At 36.3% G+C, this 27,234-nt stretch overlaps 1 protein-coding gene across 2 annotated transcripts in view; it reads right to left on the bottom strand.

Moving 5' to 3' along the window:
• Positions 1–6,519: 6,519 nt before the first annotated feature.
• LOC117973182 (alpha-mannosidase 2-like) overlaps positions 6,520–27,234 on the bottom strand; it is a 118,972-nt gene continuing 98,257 nt past the window's right edge. For both annotated transcript variants that reach the window (XM_059021280.1, XM_059021284.1), the window contains 5 exons: positions 25,877–26,018; positions 17,987–18,120; positions 15,795–15,989; positions 12,477–12,587; positions 6,520–11,800 (listed from right to left, as the gene is read on the bottom strand). In XM_059021280.1, coding sequence (XP_058877263.1) covers positions 11,648–11,800; positions 12,477–12,587; positions 15,795–15,989; positions 17,987–18,120; positions 25,877–26,018 — 735 coding nt within the window. In that variant the 3' untranslated portion in view covers positions 6,520–11,647. The remainder of the gene's footprint in view (positions 11,801–12,476; positions 12,588–15,794; positions 15,990–17,986; positions 18,121–25,876; positions 26,019–27,234) is intronic.

The raw sequence follows: 27,234 nt of genomic DNA, 5'->3' as shown, positions 1-27,234 counted from the left end.
AAAAAGCAATTTTTTTTGCAAACGTTTTTTTTTATAATACATAACATGAAAGTGTAGAATTGTATGTGTTCTATACCAGTTTTACATCATAGTTGTTCAATTTGTGGTTGTGTTTTTTTATTTGTATTAGTTTATTCCCTTTGTAAACGACAATTACTAGTCGTTTGTTACAGCTTTGTATATATCCAAGTAATCAGTTATGAAAACACATTTAACATTCTCGGATGAATTTAACATTCTTAAAATTAATTCAACTTCTTACTGTAAAACTACAACCAGAATATACAATTGTGTCTTTTGGGCCTCCTGGTCAGAGCTGTGCTTGAAATAGAGGCTATTGTTAACTTTGATGACTGCTTTTGGAAACTTGGATCATGTCTCCCTCAACTCTCTACACTGAATAGATTAATTTCCTTAACCTATCTTCATAAATCCTACCTTTTAGCCCTAGGATTGCAATTGCTCTTCCCTGGACTCTCTCCAAAGCCTCTTTGTAACATGGGCACCACACTACATCAATTACATAATTGGTTAAAATGATTTAAAACTCTGTCATACTGTACAGAAGAAATATTAAAAAGCAATGCTCCAGCACAGCCTGACACAATTATTTTAAATAGACTGAAGGCAAAAACTTAAGCTCATATCTGAGTAGAACATAATCAAGTCACTTTCTGTGTACAAAAAAATCAATTCTGTAGATGTTTTATTTTGTTTTAATGTGCATTCAGGGGAGAGTTTTAGGCAAGTCAGTTGCTAACCCTGCTGCCTGATAACCATGGTGTGGGGCTAGGCATTCTGGGAGATAAAAGGTGACATGCAATGCAGATAATAAGGTTTTGGCTGGGGTTGGTTTCGAAGTAGCTGGAAGGAGATTTACTGAGAGTTCTCATACTGTAGCACATCACTAATAAGGAGGTCACATTTATTCACATTGTCAGTTAACTTGGGAGAATGCAGTGATCATGTTTCTTCTATTAAATATGATGTCCAAATTAATATTTTATTTATTCCTCAATTTATAAGCACTTTAACCACTGCTGGGCTTACCTCCCTCAGCACACAGAATGTACTGAACTTCCACCAGATAAAGTACATATCAAATAATACCCTGAAAAGAAACCGGTTGACTTGGTAATCAGGGCATTGTTTATTTCCTTTTAAATCTAAGAAAAAATGCAGTATATTTAAAACATACTTCATATGGTCACAGACAGTATTGGCACCTTACGCTTATTATACTGTAATTCAAGGTAACAGATTATGGACACGCATTTAATAAACTTTAACCACTTTTTAATAAAACTAAAAGCAAAATACACAAGTTTTAGTAATTTAACAAATAATCCTAATAATCCAAGAAAACAACAAACTTATTTCATTTAAAGTATTCGTTCATGTATGTTACATCTTGTTGATGAAATCTGGGCCCATTCTGTCTTGCATATATTTCCTTCATCTCGGACAGATTGAATACACAATGCTTAGCTACAGCTTTTTTCAGATCAGCAAAGCATTTCTATCTGGAGATTGCGAAGGCCATTCCAGAACTTGCACCTTGATTTTCTTCAAGAATTCCAGCTGATTTAGCCATATGCTTTGGGTTGTTGTCGTAATGGAAGATAAACTGTCTGCCAATTATCCTACAAGCAGATGGTATCATTATACTTTGTAGAAATTTTTGATACACGGCTGCATTCATTCAATCTTCAAGCACTGCAGCAATTCCCCATACAGCTCAGAATATTAAACTTGCTAAACTTATTATCTTTGTTTAATAATATTAAAAAGCAACATAATACTAATATAATCCTAACACTATTGCATTATATGCATTTTTACTGAATGCGTTATAAGTCATTTGTAAGCATTCTTTATTAATGCATCACGTACATATATATATATATACAGACGTGCTCAAATTTGTTGGTACCCTTACAGCTCATTGAAATAATGCTTCATTCCTCCTGAAAAGTGATGAAATTAAAAGCTATTTTATCATGTATACTTACATGCCTTTGGTATGTCATAGAATAAAGCAAAGAAGCTGTGAAAAGACATGAATTATTGCTTATTCTACAAAGATATTCTAAAATGGCCTGGACACATTTGTTGGTACCCCTTAGAAAAGATAATAAATAATTGGATCATAGTTATATTTCAAACTAATTAGTTTATTTAATTAGTATCACACATGTCTCCAATCTTGTAATCAGTCATTCAGCCTATTTAAATGGAGAAAAGTAGTCACTGTGCTGTTTGGTATCATTGTGTGCACCACACTGAACATGGACCAGAGAAAGCAAAGGAGAGAGTTGTCTGAGGAGATCAGAAAGAAAATAATAGACAAGCATGGTAAAGGCAAAGGCTACAAGACCATCTCCAAGCAGCTTGATGTTCCTGTGACAACAGTTGCAAATATTATTAAGAAGTTTAAGGTCCATGGAACTGTAGCCAACCTCCCTGGGCGCGGCCACAAGAGGAAAATCGACCCCAGAGTGAACAGAAGGGTAGTGCGAATGGTAGAAAAAGAACCAAGGATAACTGCCAAAGAGATACAAGCTGAACTCCAAGGTGAAGGTACGTCAGTTTCTGATCGCACCATCCGTCGCTTTTTGAGCGAAAGTGGGCTCCATGGAAGAAGACCCAGGAGGACTCCACTTTTGAAAGAAAAACATAAAAAAGCCAGACTGGAATTTGCTAAAATGCATATTGACAAGCCACAATCCTTCTGGGAGAATGTCCTTTGGACAGATGAGTCAAAACTGGAGCTTTTTGGCAAGTCACATCAGCTCTATGTTCACAGACGAAAAAATGAAGCTTTCAAAGAAAAGAACACCATACCTACAGTGAAACATGGAGGAGGCTTGGTTATGTTTTGGGGCTGCTTTGCTGCGCCTGGCACAGGGTGCCTTGAATCTGTGCAGGGCACAATGAAATCTCAAGACTATCAAGGCATTCTGGAGCGAAACGTACTGCCCAGTGTCAGAAAGCTCTGTCTCAGTCGCAGGTCCTCCTACAGGATAATGACCCAAAACACACAGCTAAAAGCACCCAAGAATGGATAAGAACAAAACATTGGACTATTCTGAAGTGGCCTTCTATGAGTCCTGATCTGAATCCTATCGAACATCTATGGAAAGAGCTGAAACTTGCAGTCTGGAGAAGGCACCCATCAAACCTGAGACAGCTGGAGCAGTTTGCTCAGGAAGAGTGGGCCAAACTACCTGTTACCAGGTGCAGAAGTCTCATTGAGAGCTACAGAAAACGTTTGATTGCAGTGATTGCCTCTAAAGGTTGTGCAACAAAATATTAGGTTAGCGGTCCCATCATTTTTGTCCATGCCATTTTCATTTGTTTTCTTATTTACAATATTATGTTGAATAAAAAATCAAAAGCAAATTCTGATTTCTATTAAATATGGAATAAACAATGGTGGATGCCAATTACTTTTGTCAGTTTCAAGTTATTTCAAAGAAAATTGTGCATTCTTCGTTTTTTGTGGAGGGGTACCAACAAATTTGAGCACGTCTGTATATCAGCTTTCAGACACATTGTAACCACATACAGTTTGAGAGGATGCAGTGACGTCAGTTGTAATGATTGTGTGAGTCTTCAGGGAAGACATAAATATTGACCTGAGTTTGCGTGTCAAAAGGGCCCCAGCCTTTGCTTTGAAATCCTGAGACTGCTTGAAAAACCTGTCTGAAAACTTGACGTCACCTGCCTGTTCTGAAAATAGCTAATTTACACGCAGGAGGGTTAGAATGTCTATGGTAATTGATAGTAGTTTTTTAAATGGGTGGATACAATTGTTAAGTATGCCTGTATAACATACTAATTATCATAATTTGTCTAAGTTTTAATAAGATTGAATTCTTGAAAGATAGGATTATATTGTGAACTAAGTGTTCTTAGATTTGGAATTTATATTCTGAATAAATATGATTTCTTTAAAAGACGTTACTTTCACATTTAAAATTTCTGAATACTGATTTTTCTATACGATAAAGGAAGTTACTTTCTTAGTGTCTTAAAACACATTTCTAAAATAGGATTCTGTTCCCCGAGAGATAGGAATGTGTTGTAAACTAACTGGTTTTAAATTGAAAATAAAAGCATACAGTTCAAACAGAGCAGGGCAACAGTTTTGAAGTAGAACAAGTTTACTGAACTCTTGACTGTAATGGACTAGATGACACCCAATTATACCAGTACTTGCATCATCTTGTACTTGCACTGAACTACTCCATATTTTGCCGTATTCTACTACTGCTCTTAATTATAACTATTTTCTGTATCTTGTACATGATTCAACTCTTAAAGGAGTCCATATTCACATTTTTTGTAAATTGCTCTTATTTGAAATCGTTCTTACCCATTTATCATACTTACTACTTGCTCTTAATGGAATTTATTCTTATAAGCAAATATTTCTACTATAAGTTTAACTGCTCTCAGTCGAATTCGCTCTCAAATGTAATTATTTACTGAATTCTTTATTTTGCTCTTATTTGATTTTCTTATGATTTTACTGTACTTTATAACTGCTCTTATCTATAATGTGATATTATGTAATGTGATATTTTGCAATGTGATACTTTGTATTGTGATATTTTGTAACAACTGTAAGTCGTCCTGGATAAGGGCGTCTGCTAAGAATTAAATAAATGTAATAATTATATATATATATATATATATATATATATATATATATATATATATATATATATAATATTTAGTGTGTCCAATTTAGGGTTGCCACCTTTATCACAGCCCAAGACCAGATTTCACTTCTCAGCTGTCATGTTTCCCTGAACGGCCTCCCATCATGCAAATCATTTTCATGCAGACGGCGAGCTATAGTCATTCTGCTGCTGCGCAGGTTATTTCTTCCTGGAATTTCTCGTGCTGTAGCCACTGCAATCTGAAAACGATTACACAGGTGGATTAGTCGGATGTGATGGTCCTGGGCCGGTGTGGTGACCCTCTGCCTTCCAGGACATGGCCTGTCCCTCACAGAGCCAGTTTCCTGGTTTCTCTGGACTAGTCTGCTGATTGTTGAAGCAGAACATCTTATTCTCCGGGCAACTTTTATCAGATAGGCCGCCTTCAACCATGCCGATAGCAACCAGGTGATTACTCAAGTGGGGCATGGTCGTATCTTTCGCTGTTCTTGCATTAATTAAAATCATGTCTTTTCGAATGGCTATTTATACAGATTCTTAATCAACTCATTTTGGCAATTTTAATTCAACTCAAATACCAAACACTGAGCACCTGGCGTTTTTATGAAATCACATGACTTGAGGTCAGTATATTGTTATCCCAAGGAACAATACTATTTAAACAATCAACAAACCTTTCTGCTCACTATTTAAAATGTAAATAACATTATATATGTCCCCAATGAGCTATTGATGTAAAACGTATATATTAGTATATATTCCTTGAGATATTCTATTGGTTGACCTTTTCTTCCTTCCTTGTTAAAATACCAAATTCATCATTACAAGTGTATGCTTTCAGAGCACGCTATTGTATGTTTCAGTCACATCATGATTAAGGTCTGCATTTTGATAAGCTGTTTGTTCTAGTGGTAGGGGGCTTAATTACAATGCAGGTGACTGGTATTCCAACCCAGCAGACATTTCTTTTATGTATTTATTCTATGTTGAGATTTCCTGCAGAACAAACAACTGAAGAGAATTTTAAGAACAAATATATTAATCATGTATGTTTTGAAGACGCACACAGTAATGTGGTTATTACGAATGTTCGCAGGTATAGGAGACTCCCTGATAAGCATCATGTCAAATAATAGAACAACAATACATGTTATTCTGTTGCATTGTAGTCTTTATGTATTAACAAAAACTTTTGAACTTCTTCAGTCTTGCCCTGCAATTAGAAATATGTAATTGCATGTTTACAGTGATGGTAGCTTTCCTCCCCATAAGCTTCTACTACCCCATGGGGTGTTCACACTCACATGTGGTCTGCTTCCAGTTGTAGCCTTACACTGTGGGAGAGACGCTCTCAGTCAGTGAAAACTGTGCTCCAGTTAAGAGGCTAGACCTTTTGATATTTAATTTGCCATGACTGGAACCACATTGAATGTCATGCCAGTATTGGCAGTCACAACTTCATAAAACCATTTTTGTCCCACTCGGTTGTTTTGTTCCTAATTTTCTTATTAAAACCATCTGCATGCATCTGAACATGGGGTGATTATTTATTAATGTAACCCATGACACTTCTACCCATCCACACTATCTAACCATGATTGTCATTCTTAGTGTAAATAGAGAGAATGGTTTCTGTTAATGTGCAAAACGTGTCCTACCTCCATTCGTTCTGTATTGTCAGCAGACACTAGATATTCCCCGTGGTTATATACAGCTGGAGAAGAAATACCTTGTATGTATACATCTTATGAAAAAACCTGTTATCACAGCTGGATATCTGGAGTTTTCAAGAGACGCAACATACTAAAGAAGGCAATAAGTTAAGACAATATTAGAATAATACATTTTTATTGTTTATCCCCTTATATTACATTTCACCAAAAGATACAAAAATCTCAAAAGAAAAATATGAAACTTTTAACAGCAACTTTAACTGAAAGGCAAGCAAACACCCTTTCAAACTAAGAATTGCAAAATCGTCAATAAAATCACAGAGCTCTGAGACAATAAAAGGCATTTCAAAAAAAGTAAAAAATAAACTTTTTAAATAGCTGACAAATGCACTGGAATTTTAGGATTGAGACATAATTAAAAAAAAAAAGATATATATATATATTTATTATTTTATTCAGAGAAAATCAGGATTAATAAATGAAAAAACACAAAAAGAAAAGATGTATACATTTCTGAAGGTTGTTAGATTGGCACAGTGTAATGTGCGGCACCTATGAAGAACAGAACGTGCATGCAAGCAGTGAACTCTTAACCTGACAATCGAAGAATACCTTCAGTTACAAGATATTTTTGGATTCTTGACAGCTATTAAAAGAAAACAAATGGTATGTATCCTCTTATGAAGCTATGGTGTTCAAATAACAGCACTACAGGGACAGCGATGACTGACAGTAGGGCAGCAGATTTTCTGTTCTGCAGAATAGCGCATACTGTTTAACAAATACACCCATTCTGGCATTTTCCCTTTTCACTTTAAAGGCACACAGCTCATACTTCCAAAGAGAATACGACTATACACATAAATAATTATGCGCTTTAAGTGCAATTTCGTTCCTATTGCGTAATTCTGTAATTCCAGACAAGATTCTGCACTCCCGGAAAATCAGTAGCCCTAAAATATATCTGTTTTTGCAGTGTGGCTGTTTTATGTTTGATGGCATTCTGCTGAATGCAGCCAGCGGAATGAATGCAATTGAGCAACCTGGTACAGGCTGGCTGACTGAACTTTGGCATCTACTACTAGCAACAAAACATACTGTAGAAAAGTAACATGCAAAGTAATGACATCATGATATAATTTTCAAAGAAAAATGCACATTTGGGTCTGATTAACCCTTAAATGTCTGTTTTACACAAATGTATTGCCTTTATTACATGTCAAAAAGGCTCAACTCATAGTTAAATATATTTACATACACTAAACCTTAAAACATTTCCAATGATAAAAGTTAATGCAAACTACATTAAAAAATAAATAATAATTCTGGTGTGGTGACTCGTCATAAGAGGCTATGGAGGCTAAGCCTACGTGTAATTTTGTAAAAGTAAAAAAAAGTATTTCACTTTAAAATTAATGGCAGTGCAATACCATACTGATCAGTGATAGCCGTGCATCACGTTGGGTTTTGCTTCGCCTCTAGCGTCTGTTCCATTCATTTTCAAACCTTATATGTAAGCAATAAAAGCAGGTTTTGTTGTTCAGCCTCCCCACTTATTAGTCAGGAGCCGCCACTGTGGCCAGGTTAACAGGATTACAGCTATAGCCAAACGTTTTGCATTCCTAGAATTTTAGGATTGAGACATAATTAAAAAAAAAAAAAAAAAAAAGATATGAACATAATTTAGGTATTTTATTTAACATCATGTCATCAAAGAAACTACGAAACGATATTGCAAAAGTCTACCAAAAACCATAATAGTAGTACTTGGTATTTGTAGTGAATTCCAATGTTTTAAGACTTCCTTAATCATCTCAGGCATGGACTCAAATGAGGCACTGAAGGGTCAAGTTATCCTTTAGATTCCTCGATGCAGCTTATATCGTTTTTCTTTTGGGCCTTCAAACTCTTAATCCACCTCCGTTACTAAAACAACTGAAGGGGGGACTCACAGAAAATGACTTTGGCCCAGGGGCTTCATAGCAGGCCTCCCTGACACCAGACCATTCTCCAAGAGACGCCTTCACTCCAACTTCTTTCCATTGCTGCAGTAAGTGGACACTACTGGCCTTCCTATCTCTCAAACTTGAGCGGCATAGGTGGCAATCCTGGCGAGCAGTGCTGTCTTTTGGGTTTCCAGACCTGGGGGCAGCTTTATAGCTTCCAGTTTTCTGGATGAGCCTAGATACTGTACTTTGGCTGGCATAATCTCTGTTGGCAATCTGACGACTGCAAGAACCGTCCTTATGAAGTGCAATGATGGCTGAGCGTGTTTCCAAGGTATGGCTCTTCCCCATGGCTTACTCTGGTTACAAAATCTATGTAAAAATCATGCTTATATAGCTTAAATCTAGTCGTGACCACTTCTAATTGTCACCTTTTGATTTACTTGTAATTGAGGAACACATGTCAAGACATCTTTTTGGAAATCATGTTAGATAATTCTAGGGTGATGCAAAACTTTTGACCATAGCTGTACATATCTCAGGCATTAACAGGTTAAACACATTTAAGACTCAAACAGTCAAACATGTGACTTAGTTTTTTTTCAAGATTAATCTATTCATTACAACCAAGAAGACACATTTGTATAAATACAATCAGCACTTCGATATCCGTTACCCAAATACTGCCCTTGTATAAAGATAAAATCAATCCCCATATATATATGTAACAAATTAATGCACTTGCCCGTCACACACGATTTCCGACTCCGTCACCAGTTTTCTGATACAAAGCCCACCTCTTCAATGTTACAATTTATCTGAATATCCGTCACAGCCCACGTTTTTTTTATTTCTCTCTAATGCCAAATCAGTCTGTCTTATATTGTGCAGTTACACAGCGCTTCCTCCAGTTTCACCTGACGAAAATGCAGCCAAAACAAAGTGAACGAGTCAAGCCAGGGTAATGTAACAGTTAATCATTAACAGTTTTAGATACTGTGATGTATTTTTTTTAATTTATCTGTGATCTTTTGTTGCTTTTGTACATTTTCATTTGCAAGTGAACTGTGACATTAGGGCCTCATTGAGCACTATATTCTGCAATTTGAATACTGACTTTAGATACTGTTTTAATTCTGGATTTTTTTAAAATCTTTTGGTTTTGCTAAATTGCATTGCCTTTTATGTTTTTTACGCAGTTCTGTGCGTGGATAACATTTAGATTTCATTTTGCTGTTAGGTCTTTAATGGGAAATTTTACATACCGCTACAATACATATGGATTTAAAAGTATGTACTGTATTACAGTTAAGGTGTTGTCTCTTTAGTTTTGGCAAGTGATATTTTCAGAATCATATTATTCTGAATTAAAATGCTACTCCTGGAAATATAGTACTGTACCAACAAAACCAATACAGTACATCAAAATGGAAGCTTACTTATTTTAAAAAAAAGTCCTTTCAGCTATGTATTTTTGATATTGTATCTTTTTTGTGTTCCCTGAAAAACGCACAAGGGTTGGAACGGCCAAAATGAAATAATCAGATATGCGTCACACGTGTTTAACTGTCACTGAAGTCAACATTTTATAGGGTTGGATATGTGAGTGCTGACTGTAGTATGTGATTGGAATCGAGCACTGATATACGTAATAAATCAGCCACAAGTAAGGCAGAAGATAATGATATTGGTCTCAGAGTTCAGTGCAGTAGGCTTTGTAGTAGTGGTATGTGAATTATTTCTTAACACATCAAGGCTCCAAATGATGCAAGTCTACTTACACTGCACCTTGTTTTATAATGTGCATATTTAAACAAATAAACAATGAGTTCCTTGATGAAGCAATGCAAGGCATAAAGGCTGCTTTGCCGAATGAACTATTAAACATATATGTCACTGCACAGATTTACAGAATAGGTATTGATATTGATTAATGTTCAGATATCATTGTTACCGTACAAATTATCCATCTTCAATACAATAATCTTCAAAAGTTCAGTGGAACCACTTACTATACAGTTTTCTTATTTCTGTATATTTTGATTATTTTTTATTGGTCACATTTTCTGAGGGGGTGGGGGGTGTTATTGAATGGAATTTTGTAATTCACTATAAAATCAGGAAGCAAGGAATGATTTGTAATTGAACCAATGGTTTGGTCTTGGTCATTAGGGTGTTTCTTAATTGAAGGGATTAACTGTAACCTGTAAACAATGCTTGTATGCAGGGAATACAATCATGTGTAGATCACATCTTTATCCCACTGCATTACAAAATCACATTTGTGTTTGACAAAATAATTATAAAAACACATCCAGTCACATTCTCTCATGTTCGCCCTTACAAAACGACATATGCAATATATTTTACTGCAGTATTTTTTAACTATTTTTTTCTTGGCAAACCACATGTGAAAAGTAAATCTCAATTCAACTGCTGCTTGATGACATCCAATTACATAAGCGCCGTACATTCAAAGGTCACAAGAATGAAACAGAACAAACAGGACAGGCTTCTTTTGCCAGTCACTTGTCTTCATTTCCATGGTATCTATACTGTTAAGACAGATACGGACACTTCACTACAAACAATACATAGGGACACTACATACAAAGACAAGATAGTAAGAACAATATGTAAAAGATGTATTCTATAATAAAAAACTTAAGGCACATTTTAACATTAACTGGCAACTTTGGAATTTGGAAAAAAAAAATCCATCATCACAATTCTGGCAACCAAAATAATGAATTCTGCAATATTTTCACTCTGGTTGTTCCCAGTTCCAATAGGGTATTGATTCAATAAGTAGGGCTGTTGCACATGTCCTTCAGGATCAAGCTGTGACACACACGTCTGGGTACAGCCCAATAATAATATCTATTATAGCACTAGTCAGCTGATTCCCACCTCACAGGTTTAAGATTATCCTCTTGATTGTGTACAACATTCTACACGACTAAACTAAATGAATTATATTGTCACTGAAACATTAAAAAAAAAGGTGAGCACTATCCCAAGCAAGTCTCCTGAAACGTAAAATAAGTTATCCATCACAGCGAGAACTATATGTGTATTTTGTAAGCAGGTTAACCAGAATCCCATGGGATAACACTCAACCCGAGACTCAATGTGTGACTCGTTGCTTACATTTAAACTTTTTTTTTTTTTTTTTTTTTTTTTTTTAAAACCCCATCATCCACAGTTATTCATATGTTTAAAAGAACTGTATTCATGGCTTTAAGATCCATTGGTAAGCCGGTAGAAACACGTATTAAAAAAATGTAAAGAATCTTCACAGTATTTCAAAGTCTGCTCTGTATTTCCTCCTGGGTCGGGCTCATCTCAGTTGTATCCGGAATGTACTGATCTCCATGGGATTAAGTTGGATCTCACTCTTGTTCTGGCTTCCTTGAGGCGTGTGCATTAAAGATAAAGACACCGGGGTGATGCGCTGCACCTTCATCTCATTAAAAAGCTTGTTAACTGGAATCTGTATAACAAAAAGATTTAAATAATACAAAAAAACACTGTCATAAAACATGCATTCTTCTACATTATTGACTCCATTGTTCCTTACATTTACCTGAATGGATTTCAAAATGACAAAATACAATATATTCTATAATAAAAGTCCCTTTAAGCTTTTACAGGTATTTATTTACAATTATGTCAAAGCCACGCATATGAAGCAAGACCACATACTGTAGGTTCGCTTCTGCTCTCAAACATTCTCTTTGTATCTGAACTCCCATTGTAGTCAATTTGAACAAAGGGAAATAATGTCTGATGCTTCTCACTGAGAAGTCATTTTAACCCTGATACAGACAGGTGGTGTGGCTTTATAGTTTTATTTCTGACCTTACACATTTTTTTCTTTTCTTTTATTGTTCTTTCATTTCTTGTATTACATCTTAAAAACATCAGAAACCACTCCTGGGCCTCACTCCTTGATGCCGACTGCTGTCCTAGGTTAGGGTATTGCTACCAAACTCCTTTGACTTGTGGATTAAGTTGGCAGTGCACTAATCTACTGCATCGCCTCCAGTCTCTTCTCCATTACTGGAGTTTTACAAATTACAAAATATTTTCCTTTAAAAAATAAAAGGTAAAAAAAAAATACTGGTTTTCTACACCACCTTTTAAAATACAATAATAATCTAGATTACCTTGCCGCGTGTTGTAGAACACAGTAACCCGGTGTTTTTTGAGGAGAAACTGCAGTCAAATCCTTTCCTGTGTAGAATAAAGGCTGCTTCATCTGATGGACCCACTCCCTCCTGCAGGGAAAATAATGCCAAGACCTAATATCACAGCTTACTTAAGGACACATGAAATGAATATATGAAAGTATTGTGTGTACGTGTACACATCTCTTTCTAACTTGCACACAGCTCTATAATTACAAGAGAATACAATATTTTGAATTAAAGCTACCACTACTGTAGGGAGACAGCTGACCTTCAAAGTAAAATTGTTTATAGCTGTCATCTTTCTGCTGTATGCATGAGTATGCTAACGCATCTGGTGTGCTGTCAACTTCCAGATTTAAGTGTGATAGAAAATAAACGACAAAAGAACACTGAAATATAACATTATAATGATGAAATGGATTTGGTCTAATGGCATTTATCCAATTAAATATCTGGAGTTTAATAAATTAACATCCCAGATATTGTGTAGAATAAATGGTTTTGATATTTCAAATTAACAAAAAAGACTGCAGCATTAAAGTCACTCCAAACTGATGTCTTTTGTAAATAATAGCTTTGTTGGGATGGGGGTCAGAATAAATTAATAACAACAAGAGATGTCCTCAGTAGGGATATATAGTATAGTAGGGTTGCTTCATTCAGCCGCCATTTCCAACACATTCTTCAGAACCCAATCATCAGAACCCAGTCGACTGTGACTTTTGGTCTCGCTCGTCTAAAAAATACTTCAGTGGTAAACAACAACAAAAAAAAATCCATCAAGCAGCCATGCATATGATTAATTCCCTGCTATAATTAGCTTGATTTTGGCATGTTTTATGACTTTACAACACCGTAGCATCATATTTCAAAATAAAGTTTTGCTTAAAGAGTAAGTAGCGGGATTCCGAAAAATATAGCGTTACACGTCCCCACATGTTGGTACAACTGTTTAAATAACGTACCTGTCATTTTTATTTTCATTGACAACATCCTGACAACTTTTTACACTTTAAAGTCTGTTTCAAAGCTCTTTTCAAAATCTCTGCTCTAGTGCACTGGGGTTTGAGATCTGTCCTCTAAATAACTACAGGAAGAGCGATTGAAAAAAACAAAAAATAAACATAAGTGCTCTGGCTTTTCTGTTCCGTACCACATCATGGATCGTTATTGCTGTGCTCTTTGACAATGTGGGCAATAATCTTTACACTATCAGTGCACTAGAGCAGACATTTTGAAAAGAGATTTGAAATAGACTTTAAAGTTTTAAGTGTAAAAGGTTGTCAGGATGTTAAGAATGAAAAGAAAAATTACAGATAAGTTATTTAAGCAGTTGTAGCAACACGTGGGGACGTGTAACACTATATTTTTCAGAAACCTGCCACTTGTCTGTATTAAAGATTTCCTAGACACATTCTAATTTTGTCATTGAGATGACATTCATTCATGGAAAACTAATTCTGCAATCCAAACTTACTTTCATTTTCATATTGTGCACCTTAAACTAATGCAGCACAAGAGAGATTAATAAAACATTATTTTAATTTTATGCAGCTGAAGACTGATTTCCTTTGGGGGTAAAATAAATAAATAATAAAAAAAGAGACACAGAGAGAGAAAATACTAAATATGACAAAGCCAGTGTTTGGTATCAGCATATATTCTGAATATCGCCTGGAATTATCTCACATTTATCTGCATAACAAATGCATGTGAAATCACATTATGAATATTTAAGGTCACTGTGGTTTTAACTGAGATGCAGAATTGTTCTTCTTAATATTTCAACTTTTAATTGAAAGACATTATTAATTGAATGAATCCAATTACAATGTATTAATGAAAATGAATGGACTGGTGTCCGAACAAAGGGGCTTCTCTATTGTTTTACACTCAAGACCCCACACAAGCGTCTTTTCACAGACAATTAAAATAAAAAGCTCCATTTTGTTACCCTTTTGGGATATAAGAGTGACTCCATTGTCTAAAATTAAAATACAGTTTATATAAAAAACTGTTTATGAATGTTTCAAGTATATATATATATATATATATATATATATATACACACACACACACACACACACATATTAATACACTCTTCCCTTGGATCTTTCCTTGAATGTGTCCTATCATGTACAGTATGTGTTACAGGACACATTCAAAGACAGATAGACTTCAGGACATAGTAGTATGTCTCTCATTTGTAAATTTCTTATGAAAGTTTAGTAAACGGTTTCATCGCAAAGGCCCAAGGTAGATACACAATCTCTGTCTCACTTGACATCCTAGAGTATATTCTTTTAATTAATAAGTAAATAACTTGGCAAGGAGGCTGTTTGGTCCAGTGGTTAAAGAAATGGGCATCTAACCAGGAGGTCCCCGGTTCAAATCCCACCTCAGCCACTGACTCATTGTGTGACCCTGAGCAAGTCACTTAACCTCCTTGTGCTCCGTCTTTCGGGTGAGCCGTAATTGTAAGTGACTCTGCAGCTGATGCATAGTTCACACACCCTAGTCTGTATAAGTCGCCTTAAAGGCGTCTGCTAAATAAACAAATAACATTTTATCAATCACAGACAGACAGTCTCTCACTGTTGAAAAATGAATGAGCAATTTTACAATGACATTTTCTAGTAATAGTAGGTATTTGATATGTACAGTCCAAGGCAGGATGGTTCCTAAACCCTTACTTAAGTGTGAAAGGAAACACCTTTTACTATACGGCCACATACACTGAATTTCAAAGGCTCTACACAACATGTTGGGGAATCTCAACAGCAGTAATTTGTTCTTGGTAGATACTGTACAGGTACTGTAGGCTGAAAGATATGTCTCAGATATGTACCAGAGGCTATGAAACACAAAGTTCAGGGTAAAAGTGCTTATGTGTTTGTCATACTTTGTAAAACTCTGATTATATTCTAAATAGTGCTCCCCAATATCCATAAGTGTATTTTTAGACTTTTACTGACATTGAGGCCTTTAAAGGACATCCAAAGGGACATTAGACTTGCTTATTAAAACAGATTTCTGACGTTAGAACAGTTCCTCTTTGTAAAATGGCTGTCACTGTTAGTGTTTGGTAATATCGGGACCAGACAAACAAACAGTAAAGCACCTGTGGGGCAAGATATGACCATTTCTTAAACACTTTCACATTCATAAATGAAGTGATTTGACATGTTTAAAGAAACCACATTTAACAGGAAAATGTCCACACAAAAAAAAATCTTACTTTCTAACAACTGGTCAAGTTCCAAATAAACAGACATAATAAAAGATAAAACATACCTTTGACTGTATGGCCCGTAGATTAACTACATGCAAATCACAAGGCATGGATGAAGCAAGTGGCCTGAATTCTGAAACCAGCGAAGTAGCCCCAAAGTCCTTGTTGACAGCCATAGGAATTACTGGGTGATTCAAGTATAGTGATGAGATATGACTGAGCAGAGAGGGATAACTCACTGGCTGGCTGTTTTCCTTCTGTTGAATAAAGCATAATTGTAAGGTTAGATTATAGTGGCACATATTCTACTCAAGACAAAATGAAAGACTTGTCAAGACAGAATGCCTTTAAACAATCAAGCTGGTCTATAAAACACAGTATTTCATTAATATGTTTACATAACACCTAAATATTCACAGCAGAAGAGGGAGTTCCATAAATATTCAATATATTTTTGTATTCTTCACTGGACTTCAATTTATGCAAATATATGTGGTCATGTGGTCCACTGGACTTGTTATAAGTTTTGTGAGAGGTGTGCAACAATTCAGAATGAATCCTGGGAAATCCTCCAGGTCTTTTGGAGCACTTTGTATTTAGTAGTAGTGTATATATGTGTCCCTGGGTATTATACAAGCACATATCTAAAACTTCTCTGAGCACTTCTGGGTACAGTGCTTAAAGAAATACTTTCCAAACCATCTGTGTAAGAACACTTTAAATATTAGTTCATTTTAAATGCAGTCCATTTTACATCATTTATTTATAGAGTAGTATTGGGAAATTTCAACACACAAAATGCCAAGCTTTGCGTACGGTACAGTACATCTTAAACATGTCCACTGTGTATGACTTTTTTTACATGACATCTGTGCTAATATAGGGAGATACAGCACTGTCACAACTAAACATTGTTTTGTGAACATGACCCAAGCTTCAACTGCCTCTTTGTGGATATTTAAAAGGAGCAGTTCGATTCTTCATCGACATGGCCCCACCTCTACCTGTTTTTGTAAAACAGATATCCAAGAATCCATATCATAAGCAGCTACAATGAAGGACATGGATATACTGGCTTGATTTCAACACTCTCTTCACAGCATAATGCATGTCATTACACAAACAAAACAGGCACGTCTACGAGACAAATTAAAAGTGTTTCATGTTCTCTGTCTGCATTAATATTGTGCCTTGCTTTACAGCTGACTGACATTGCCAATAGGATTAGAAATTACAATAACATTTGATAAACCTTCTGCATTCAACACTTTTTATTTTACAATACCAATAAATGGTGATGTTACTTTTCAATCAGTGTTGTATATAATCACTATCCAATTCTTCTGAGGTCAACCTTCTTAACCTTTTTTTCTGCCTGTCATTTAAAATTACTTTTAAAAATGATATCTAATGTATACCGAAAAGCTGCTTTATGTCGGTATGTCTTTGAAAAAAAAAATATTAAGATCCATACACTGCAGCGATGGTCAACCATTTAAGCAAGAATGTGTGTGACATACATCTCTGCCACGGCTGTAAATACAACATTACAGATAACAGTATCATGAAAACGTAAACCAGTATGAATTACATGCACTGTATTTAGAGTACACGTAAAAAATGTAGCTGTGTCACTGTGGTCGGGTAGCGTCACAGTCAAGGCTGGTGAGCAGCAGGAAAGCAGACACTCAGATATAGAATACAAATTAACAAACAAGCACAAACTATAAATCAAAACACCAGAAGACCCTGTGGCCCTTGAGGACTGGAGTTTTCTACCCCTGCTCTAGACATACTGTAAAAAAAAAATAAGTGTGACACATGTTCCCCCCACATACCCTTTTCTGGGATATTCTACTTTAGCTACATTTATTTTTCTATTTCACACTAGTCTGACTTCTGAACACCAGAATTTTAATTACTACAACAGAGTCACATGTGCTGCATATATCCTTGTTACTATGGCTACTTTTGTGAAATTGATTAATATTGCTGCACTGGTCTGTTGTTGTAAACAACTGGGAATACCACAAATTAAAGCTTTTACAAAACTCAGGACAGCCTAAAAACGCAGAACTGATTATCACTGTTCAACTCCCTGTATAAAGTTGAATTGTTTTTGAATATCAAGTGTGTTTAGTAAATCCACACAGATTACCATAGAAAACACCTGAGGTTTATACTAGTGGCTTTGTTTCCTACATTCCAAGCAATCCAATTATCCAAAAAAATACTCCAGCATTAGAGTGATTACCTCATCCACGCGGACTCTCCTCTCCAGCAGTATGCGAAACAAATTGGCTGTGATCTTGTTATCTTGGACCCCTTGTCCGAGGCCGCGGTTGTCATCCTGCATCAGCCTACGGTCCATGATGACTTCCAGCTGGCCTGAAGAAGAAAATTGGATCCGTTTCATCAACGGCACAGAGTGGAGCATTCGCACAGTTCAAATGACAAGCCAATGTGGTTAACAGTGACCTCGGGTGTTGGTCTCACAGAAGCTAATTACGGAAGTCTCAAATGCTTAGCAGAAAAACACGTCAATGTGGATTTTTAAAGAAAAATGTGGCACAGGCATCAGATAATTAGTTTAGAGTCTTTACAAAAAAAAACATATGACTTTGGGAAAATGTACATAATTCTTGTAATACTAACAAATTATTGAATAAATCCTATAGATCTGGAACACATGTTAATCTTGACTAATTAAGCCAGTAACTGGTGCAATTAAGTAACTGAGAGCTTGTTGAAACGAAAACCAGAAGACCCAGTAGCTCTCCAGGACTAGGGTAATGCATACAATAATCTGGGGGTGCCATTTCGATGCTGTTGGTCATTGAAAAATACTACTTTATATTATTTCTTCCTACCACATGTAGTTTATTGTTGTAATTTCATGTTTGCCCAGTGCTAAGTATTGTGACAGAGCCTCAATAAAAATAAACATGCAAACATGATTTTACTTATACTGCAAAAATAAACAGGAGGAAGTATCAGTAAGTCACCAAAATAGATAACAAACAAATGTGCATGTTCTTTAAAAATGTAAGTTGCTATAAATAACACTACATTTTTCTGAAATACACAATACACGTGTTAAAAAAACAAACAAACAACCAAAAAAAACAAAAACAACATAGAAACAGAAACCAGGTTTGTTGATATTTGAAGCACATTTTGGCACGGCTACCTTCATCAGGGAGGTTTGCTTTGTAAAACAATCACAAAGGCACCACCTGTATGTGGTGTATGATATGGAACTACATAGTAAGCTTTCAACAGAAGGGGCTTAAAGGTTAAAAACTAAGGGAAAAAAGAAACCCACAATTCTTGTACCAGTAGCTTCACTGAACTCAAAGATCTTTCATGTACTCTTATCAACCTCGAAGGGAGCTTGGACTCCCTTTTCACTAAAGGTTACAGACTGTAGCAAAGCAAAGCAACAGCAATAAAACCATGACTGTATGTATGTTAGGCATTGTAACAGGGTGGAATGTATTTGCTGACCTACACTGGATGCAAAAACAACTGATTCGCATATATTTCCACTTATTAAAACTGAACAATTTTCCCTAGTGATGAAAGTTTTAATGCTAAAACTCACACAGAGAGTTTGTATTGAATCCACTGGTGCACGTACATTTTTAATAAGGGTATATTGAGTTCTGCAAAACTGTATAGGCTTCATATTGAAAAGATTTCACAGCAGGCTTTCGACACTGCAATAAAGCCAGTGAAAATGTAATGTGTTGCACCAAACAATTTGATTTCAGTGTGCGATCTCCCAGATGAGAAGCAGGACAATTTAATGGAAGAAAATAATTTACTGCATTTTGTAATATGTTGAGTAAAACAGAATAGCCTGCCCATTATAAAACCTCTAATGCTTCTCACTGGGTACAGCAACTGTTTCTATTAATATGAACATAATTTGTATTATGTTAATTTGTAATATACAGTACAGTCTATATATATATATATATATATATATATATATATATATATATATATATATATATATATATATATATATAGCGACAGGTATATATTGTGGCTCGGGTGGTGCGAACCGAACCAGACGTGGAAGCTGACACAGAGACACAGGCAGGTACTTGCAGGGTTGAAAGCGCTGGTGCGCCGTTTTTATTCAAACTAAAATAAATCAAAAGACTGAACAAACCACTGCTCATAGAGCAAAAAAAAATTAAACAAAAACAAATCTCGAACACAAACACCGAACAAATACCATGCTGTTCTGCCCAGCACGAGTAGCTATTGCTTTTACTTTCTGTTTCGTTTTAGATTTTCTTTCAGCTCGCTCAAGTTCCTCCTTCAAAACATACAACCCCGAACACAGAAACAGACATGCTTATATATACGTGGCCATCTCTGAATTAACAACCAATTAATTAATTCGGAGACGGCCACATTCTGTACGGGTTTAGTGGGATGATGCTTTAACCTCATCCACGCTGCCAAACAATAACACCACAACACATTGATTTACATGCAGGGTTTGCCCTGCCCCCTCTAATTATGTGCAGGGCTTTTCCTCTGCCCTGCCACAATATACAGTCTAACTTCATTATAACAAACTCCCCTGGGACCTGGAGGAATGTTTGTTATATCAGGTTGTTCACTATAATAGGGTTTGGCAATTTGCTGTATCAGAAAAATGAAGAAACGTCCAAATTGAATTGGACATCTTTATATAGTTGTGGTCGAGCAGGTGTTGAGTGGCGTGTGCCTGGTGACGTCACGGACCAGGAAGTAAATGGAAACCAAACAAGGAATGGAATGGTGGAACTGAGCACTACGGCACTCAGCGTTTTATTAAATAAACCAAACAAACAAAAGATTTAAACAAACAAAAACGCACAAGGGCCAAACAAATAAACAAATAATTATCGTGCTGGTTAGCAGTTATTTATAAGTTTCATTCTCTCTCCTCGCTCTCACTCCTAACACACTCCCTCCTGAGGGTAGAGAGCTGCAGGTTTATATACAGTGACCAATGAATTAAGTCGGGAGATGGTCACCGTCTGCACGAGTTTAATAAGGATGCGTGACTGTCAGACAGCTAAATAAATCACTAGCTGATCAGTCACGCATCCTCACGAGATTTTTAAAATATAAAAACAATAACAAATACGCGGCGCTTTTATCCGCGCCGCAAACAATAATACAAATAATAATAAACAGTGCACATATAAATATAGGGGCGGGACACTCCGCCACAATAGTATACAGCAGTTCTTTCAAGACAACTTCACATTGATCGACATTTAAACTGTATATGTAAAAGAAAACGGTAAAGAAATGAAAAAAATAAAAAGTACGCTTACATGCTGAATACAGTAATTACGTGCCCTGTCTCTTGAAAAAGATACCCAGCGTAGACTGCTTCATATTTTTCGTGCTTTTCTCAATGCACGCTGTTTCAATCTTGTTACCGCCTCACGCCTGTTGCCATGGTTGCAGTTTGTGTGAAGATGGCAACGGCTGCATACGTCACACATGATTCGCACTACAATAGGTTATCCATGAATCAGCCTTATCTTTGAATTAGCCTACTAAGGTCTTTGTTTTCACTGAGAGAATAACACATTCACTGGGTTCGTTATAGTGAAGTTAGACTGTATGTATGTATGTATATATATATATATATATATATATATATATATATATATATATATATATATATATGTTTTTAAAAAAAAAAACATTTAATATTGTTTAAAGGTGTCTTGCAATGCACTAAAAGAAGACTTGCATGAACATTAACTAAACATAACTAACCTGCTTTGTCTAGGCTAAATGTAGCACGTATGGTACCAGCACTGCAGATTTGACAATTACATCATGGTGAACTTTTTTGCAAGTTACACCTGTTATCATTGGTAGCCAGCAGCAAATTACACTGTCATCTGTTTCAATGTGTAAATATTACCAGACAGAACTCATAAAACTAAGGATAGTCTGCTGCATAAAATCTGTCGAAAAAGACTTTCTCGTATGCATTGCCATCCATATGGAATTCTTTAGCTTGGTCTTTCTACCAAGGTTGGGACCTCGATGGATTTGTGTTTAAATATTTAATGGATTTAAATCAATGTAACTGTGAATAAAATTGATGCGACAAGGCATACATGTTGTAAATATGAATGTGGAGCTGCTATTTGAGTCCCATTGGATTCGAGGTGATTTGTCATTTCAGTGTGGTTTTATCCTTAGGTGATCTGCAGAAATGTGTTTTCTCCAAGAAGGGAGAATTTACTAATTCTGTTTTAAAAGTTTGGTTTTTTTTTTGCAGCATTTGCAACTAAAAAAAACAACTACATTGCCTATAACCTGTGTGTTGTGTGCTGCAGCTTCCTGAGTGTTAATACACTGAGCTCCTGTATAAATAGTCCAACTGTTGTTGAGAATATGACAGATGACCAGATTTATAAATAGCTATTTCGAAGTAATGATGTAAAGATGAGATTCCTGTTGATACTTAAGAGGTAAGCCAGCTCCCCAAACTGCAATCAAGATTTTTCATTTCACCAGTATTTGTGATTAATATCGGGTGGACACAAAAACTGCAGTGCTTGAGGTGTTTTTAATACGGTTGCCTTCATGACAGAATGAAACCACTTAACAAGGTTAATAAGCTAGTATGTTTTTAGATTAAATACATTTGCATTACTCTTTCAGAAGGCCTGTTGTTAAAAGACAGAAACCCAGACACAGTTCATAACATGGATGACAAACACTGCTACTAATAAACACTATACACCGAGATTGAAGACAGTGATAGTCCAGCACCTCATACAGATCAAAGATGTTCCTGTAATGGTACAATACAGTACTTCCAGATAGAGGCTCCTTTGAGTTATCGTCACACAACAATATAATCACTTATATCCTGTATCTGAAGACACTATCCAAGGTGCCATGATGACCTCTATTACTTTCTTGTCTAGCTGTAATGAAGTAAAGACAAATTGATTAAGGTTTGAAAACAATGCTGCCTGAGCCGGTATGGGTTATCAGGATTACTGATGTTTTGTCGTCTATTTGCTAACCTCTGGTTGGGGGAAATTCGCAGACATGGTTGAAAGACGTGAAGAATGCCTCTTCTTCTACTCACGTACAGCATTGCTGCTCCCATGCCTGTCTCTTTGAGTTATGTTACCTGTCATATGTATCCCTACTCTCCATTAAACCACTTAAGGAAGATTCCTGGCTTTGTGCAATCTTCAGTCTTTCTTTCTAAAGCTATGTGTCTCCCCCTTTATTACCCCTTTTAACAGCACAGCAGCCTCTGCAATGGGGACTTCAATGTCATAAGTTTACTCTCGGAGATCATAACAATAATTTGGGCATGAAGACTGAATAAATGAGGACTTGACATATTTGCTGCTGTGTCATGTGCCTAACTCACATGTAAAGCATGAACATAAACCTGTAAACTCTTGTTTGGCCAATGCTTGAACATGTTATTAGTTAATTTGACTCACTTAAGGCAGGGATTCCTGAATCCAATAAAAGGATTCAAGCGACTGAAGAATGTATATCTTTAATAGAAGATAGAGATAGTGATCAAGATAAATGTATTGGTGTCTGCTGAGAAGGTGATAAAAGAGCTGCAGGAGTGTGTGGATGATGCTGAGAATGGGAAGATGTACACATATTAGAATTATCGGCCTGCCCAAGAACTCGGAGGGTAAATTACCAATATGTTTTCTTGAAAGATGGATATCACAACACCTGGACATTGCAGCCAAGAATGGAACTCTCAAAATAGAGAGGGCCCATCGATCGCTCGCTCGCTCCCAAGCCTGGGGCAGACGGAAGACCATGACCCATCATAGTGAGATTCGACAACTACAGGGATAGGCAAACTGTACTTGAAGCTGCAAGGAAGAAGGGTGACCTGAAAGTTAATGGGAAGAAGATAATGTTCTTCCAGGATTTTTCATTTGCAGTTCAGAAACAGCGCCGCAAGTATGATTCAATACGCAAGCAACTACGAAATAACAACATACGGCTCACTCTGCTGTATCCTGTAACACTCCGAATCTTTCAGGATCTTTCTTGAAAACCCTGCAAGCAGCTCAACCCTTCCTGGATGAGCTGCTCGCCTCTAGATCCAATGTGTAAGACTTTGAACCTTTCTCCCTTTGCTTGAATATTGAACTAGTACCAGCTAAACTAAAATACTGTATTGGTTTAACTTTAATGGGTTGTACCGTCAAATATTAGACTGGTGCAAAAGACCATTTCGTTTTAGGTATTTTTGCTTTTTACTTTATTTTTGTTTGCTTTCTATACCCCTGATGCTGGCTGCAATCCCCTTTTTTGTTTTACAGATGATATCTTTGATACTTAAGCTACTAATGGTTCTTGACAAACAAGTTTCTAAATCACTCTTTTTGATAGCTACAGTTCTTTATTGTTGTTTATGTTTTGTGATTGTTCTTACTATAAGACAGCTACAATGTACTATTCTTACACGTGGTAAATACTTTCTAAATGGGATTTTTGAACAGGCAGACAGTATCATGGCACAGTAAAATGGAATGTGGGGGGTTAACCATCCCATTAAAAGAAAAAAGATCTTACATTTTCTTAAGAAAGAGCATGTTCACATTGCTTTTCTACAGCAAAGTCACTTAACATCAAATTCAAATGGGAATGGGTAGGGCAAGTATATTCTTCTTCCTATACATCTAGAAATATAGGAGTGATAAAAAATGTTCCGTTTAGTATTGAGGAATGTATAAAAGACACACAGGGTAGATATACACTTATCAAGGGCTTTCTTTATGGTGAGTCAGTTGTTCTAGGCAATATATACTGTATGCGCCAAATAATTTTGATGTCAGTTTTTTCATGGAAGTATTTTCTAGAGTGAGAGAGTTTTCCTGCGCAAATATTTAACATGGTGGAGATCTGAACTGTATCTGGGATGCTAAGAATGACAGATCCCTTGTCCTGCCTATCCGAAAGCCCCTCAATAAAGGAGAGTTGTATAGAATTTGGTTTATTAGCTGTATGGAGAATCAACAGTCCATCAGACTAACTATTTTTTATCAGCAGAGAAGTCTTTAGATAAAATTACTCGGGAATCTATAGGAAACATAATAATATCTGATCATGCAGCCATTTATATACTATATGAACCCTATAATTATGCTCGCAATGTGTTCACCTGGCAGTTTAAGGCTTATTTAGTTTAGGACCTTTGTCTGTTTCCTATATGGAAGACAAACTCAAATTATTTCTAGAGACTAATGATGTGTCTGGTATGGATCCCTCATTGCTATGGGAAATACTGAAGGCTTACACCAGGGGAATGATAATGTCATATTCTGCCACTAAGAAGAAACAACGGAAAGTACAACAGACAACTCTAGAAAAGATAACAACTGAACTGGAAAGGAAAATGATAGCATCTCCTAGTAAAAAAAGTTGCCAGGGCACTAGCTGCTGCTCGAGCATCACTGGATACCCTGTTTACACAGGAAGCAGGCTCAGCACTCTATGCAAGACAGCGTTTTTATAAATATGGTAACAGACCAGGGAAATGTCTAGCTCAGTTTCTCCAGGGGCATAGAAAGAGTAACTATATCTCTGCTATTAAAGATAAGCATAAAATAGGAAAGTGCTACGAAAGGATATTAATATTTTTAGGGACACAGACATCCAACAATGAGAGATTAGCCGTGAGTAGCCTTTATCCATAACTGCAATTTCAGAGGCAATGCAATCTCTAAATAGTAATAAAACACCAGGCCCTGATGGATTTGGAGCAAAGTTTTACAAAACCTTCTCTCCTCTCCTTGGGCTGCCCCTACTTAATATGTTATTATTACTTATTTCTTAGCAGACATGTTCAATGATGCATTCCAAAAAGGCACTCTTCCCCCTTCATGGAGATCAGGCAATATAATAATATTACTGAAAAAGGAAAAAAACCCAGAAGACACTGCATCATACAGGCCTAGATCTTTACCAGACACGGATGGGAAAGGCCTTGCAAAGGTCCTTGCATGACGGCTTGAAAGCATTCCATCTAATGGAATGCTTGGCGATACAAAAATCGCCAAGCATGTTAGACAAATATATAAATTAAGATTCAGATGTGTGTGCTCACCTGGGTTCAAACTTGCTGTCCCTAGCGACTGGGCAGAATGAAGTGTCATCCGAACATTTTCATCCTGAATATACACCATCGTGGTCATGGGGTAGAAGTTAGCTTGAAGAGGCAATGTGCTCAAAGTTCTCCTGGGCTGAATCTGCAAAAATAAAATGAACCCAGTCAGGATTAATGGACTTGTTTTTCATCATTCATTAATGGCATTTACATTGCTTTAAAATGATCCTGTCTATTTTTTATCTCCCTTAACAATGTGTGAGAGTATCTGGTAACTAAGAATTAGGTGGACACCAAAAGTGCCATTTACTCCAAAAAGCTATCATGATATTTTTCAGCCGATTCTAATGACAATATTGAACATTTCGACTGCATTTAGGTCTAGCTTTTTGTGCAGCATGCCTACTTCATTTCCTTATAAAATGGCCACACCCTGAAGGAAACACCTTCCCTCAAGACAAGCAGCGTACATTACCCTGAAATACTCTTTTTGACATCTTGTCTGCATTAACTCTGTATTGAGATCCACAGATGTGTATTAATAAAGCCCATGTCAGTCATGCGCCTGCAGCACTGCAGTGACTCAGCATCATAAAAAATAACATCATCACACCCCAGGGAGACAGGTTTATATCACTGGTTCATTTACATTTCAATCTAGTTAAAGAGAAGCTACGTTTATAGCACTTGGCAAAAGAACACAGCAAGGGTGCACTTAAGATCATTAAATTATCCAGATCACTACCTAGCAGACCTATGGACGTGACAGGAGAAACAATGGGTTTTTTTGTGATCTGATATATACAGTACCACACTCTCCCAACTTCAGGGATCAGGAGCAAGACAATTCCCTGACACTGCAATGTTTTGTTGTGCCATGTTAGGAGAACATATTTATGTCGATTGCAGATGTGTACATTATATTTTATATATCCGTCAATATTCAGAAGGTGTAAAACACAAACAGTCGTGCTCCACACTAATGCTGGCATGTAGTAAATTATAATTACAATTCTTTGATGTGTAATGGTGTAGAAACAAAAAAAGAGACTGAGCTAAATGCACTAATTGTTTAAAGCATTCCTCTAACCAAAACTGCACTGCAATCAGTATGCTTTTAATTGTGGTTGAATTGAAAGCTGACGTATTTAATTGAAACTTCTCAACAACTCTGGCAGTATAATGGAATTATGTTAGATCTTGCTTTAGCTTTAAACAATGAGACACTGCTCATTTTCTAAATACTTTCCTGAAGGAACTTAAATAAAGGTAAAGGGAGGCACTGTAGGGAGGGGTAGAAAAAACACAAGACCTTCTACAAGTAGAGCTGGTAATGAAGGGTCTTGCAACTTTATACA

Source organism: Acipenser ruthenus, chromosome 1 (genome assembly GCF_902713425.1).
Source record: "Acipenser ruthenus chromosome 1, fAciRut3.2 maternal haplotype, whole genome shotgun sequence".
NCBI classification, from domain to species: Eukaryota; Metazoa; Chordata; class Actinopteri; order Acipenseriformes; family Acipenseridae; genus Acipenser; species Acipenser ruthenus.
This window is presented reverse-complemented; position numbering and strand designations above follow the sequence as displayed.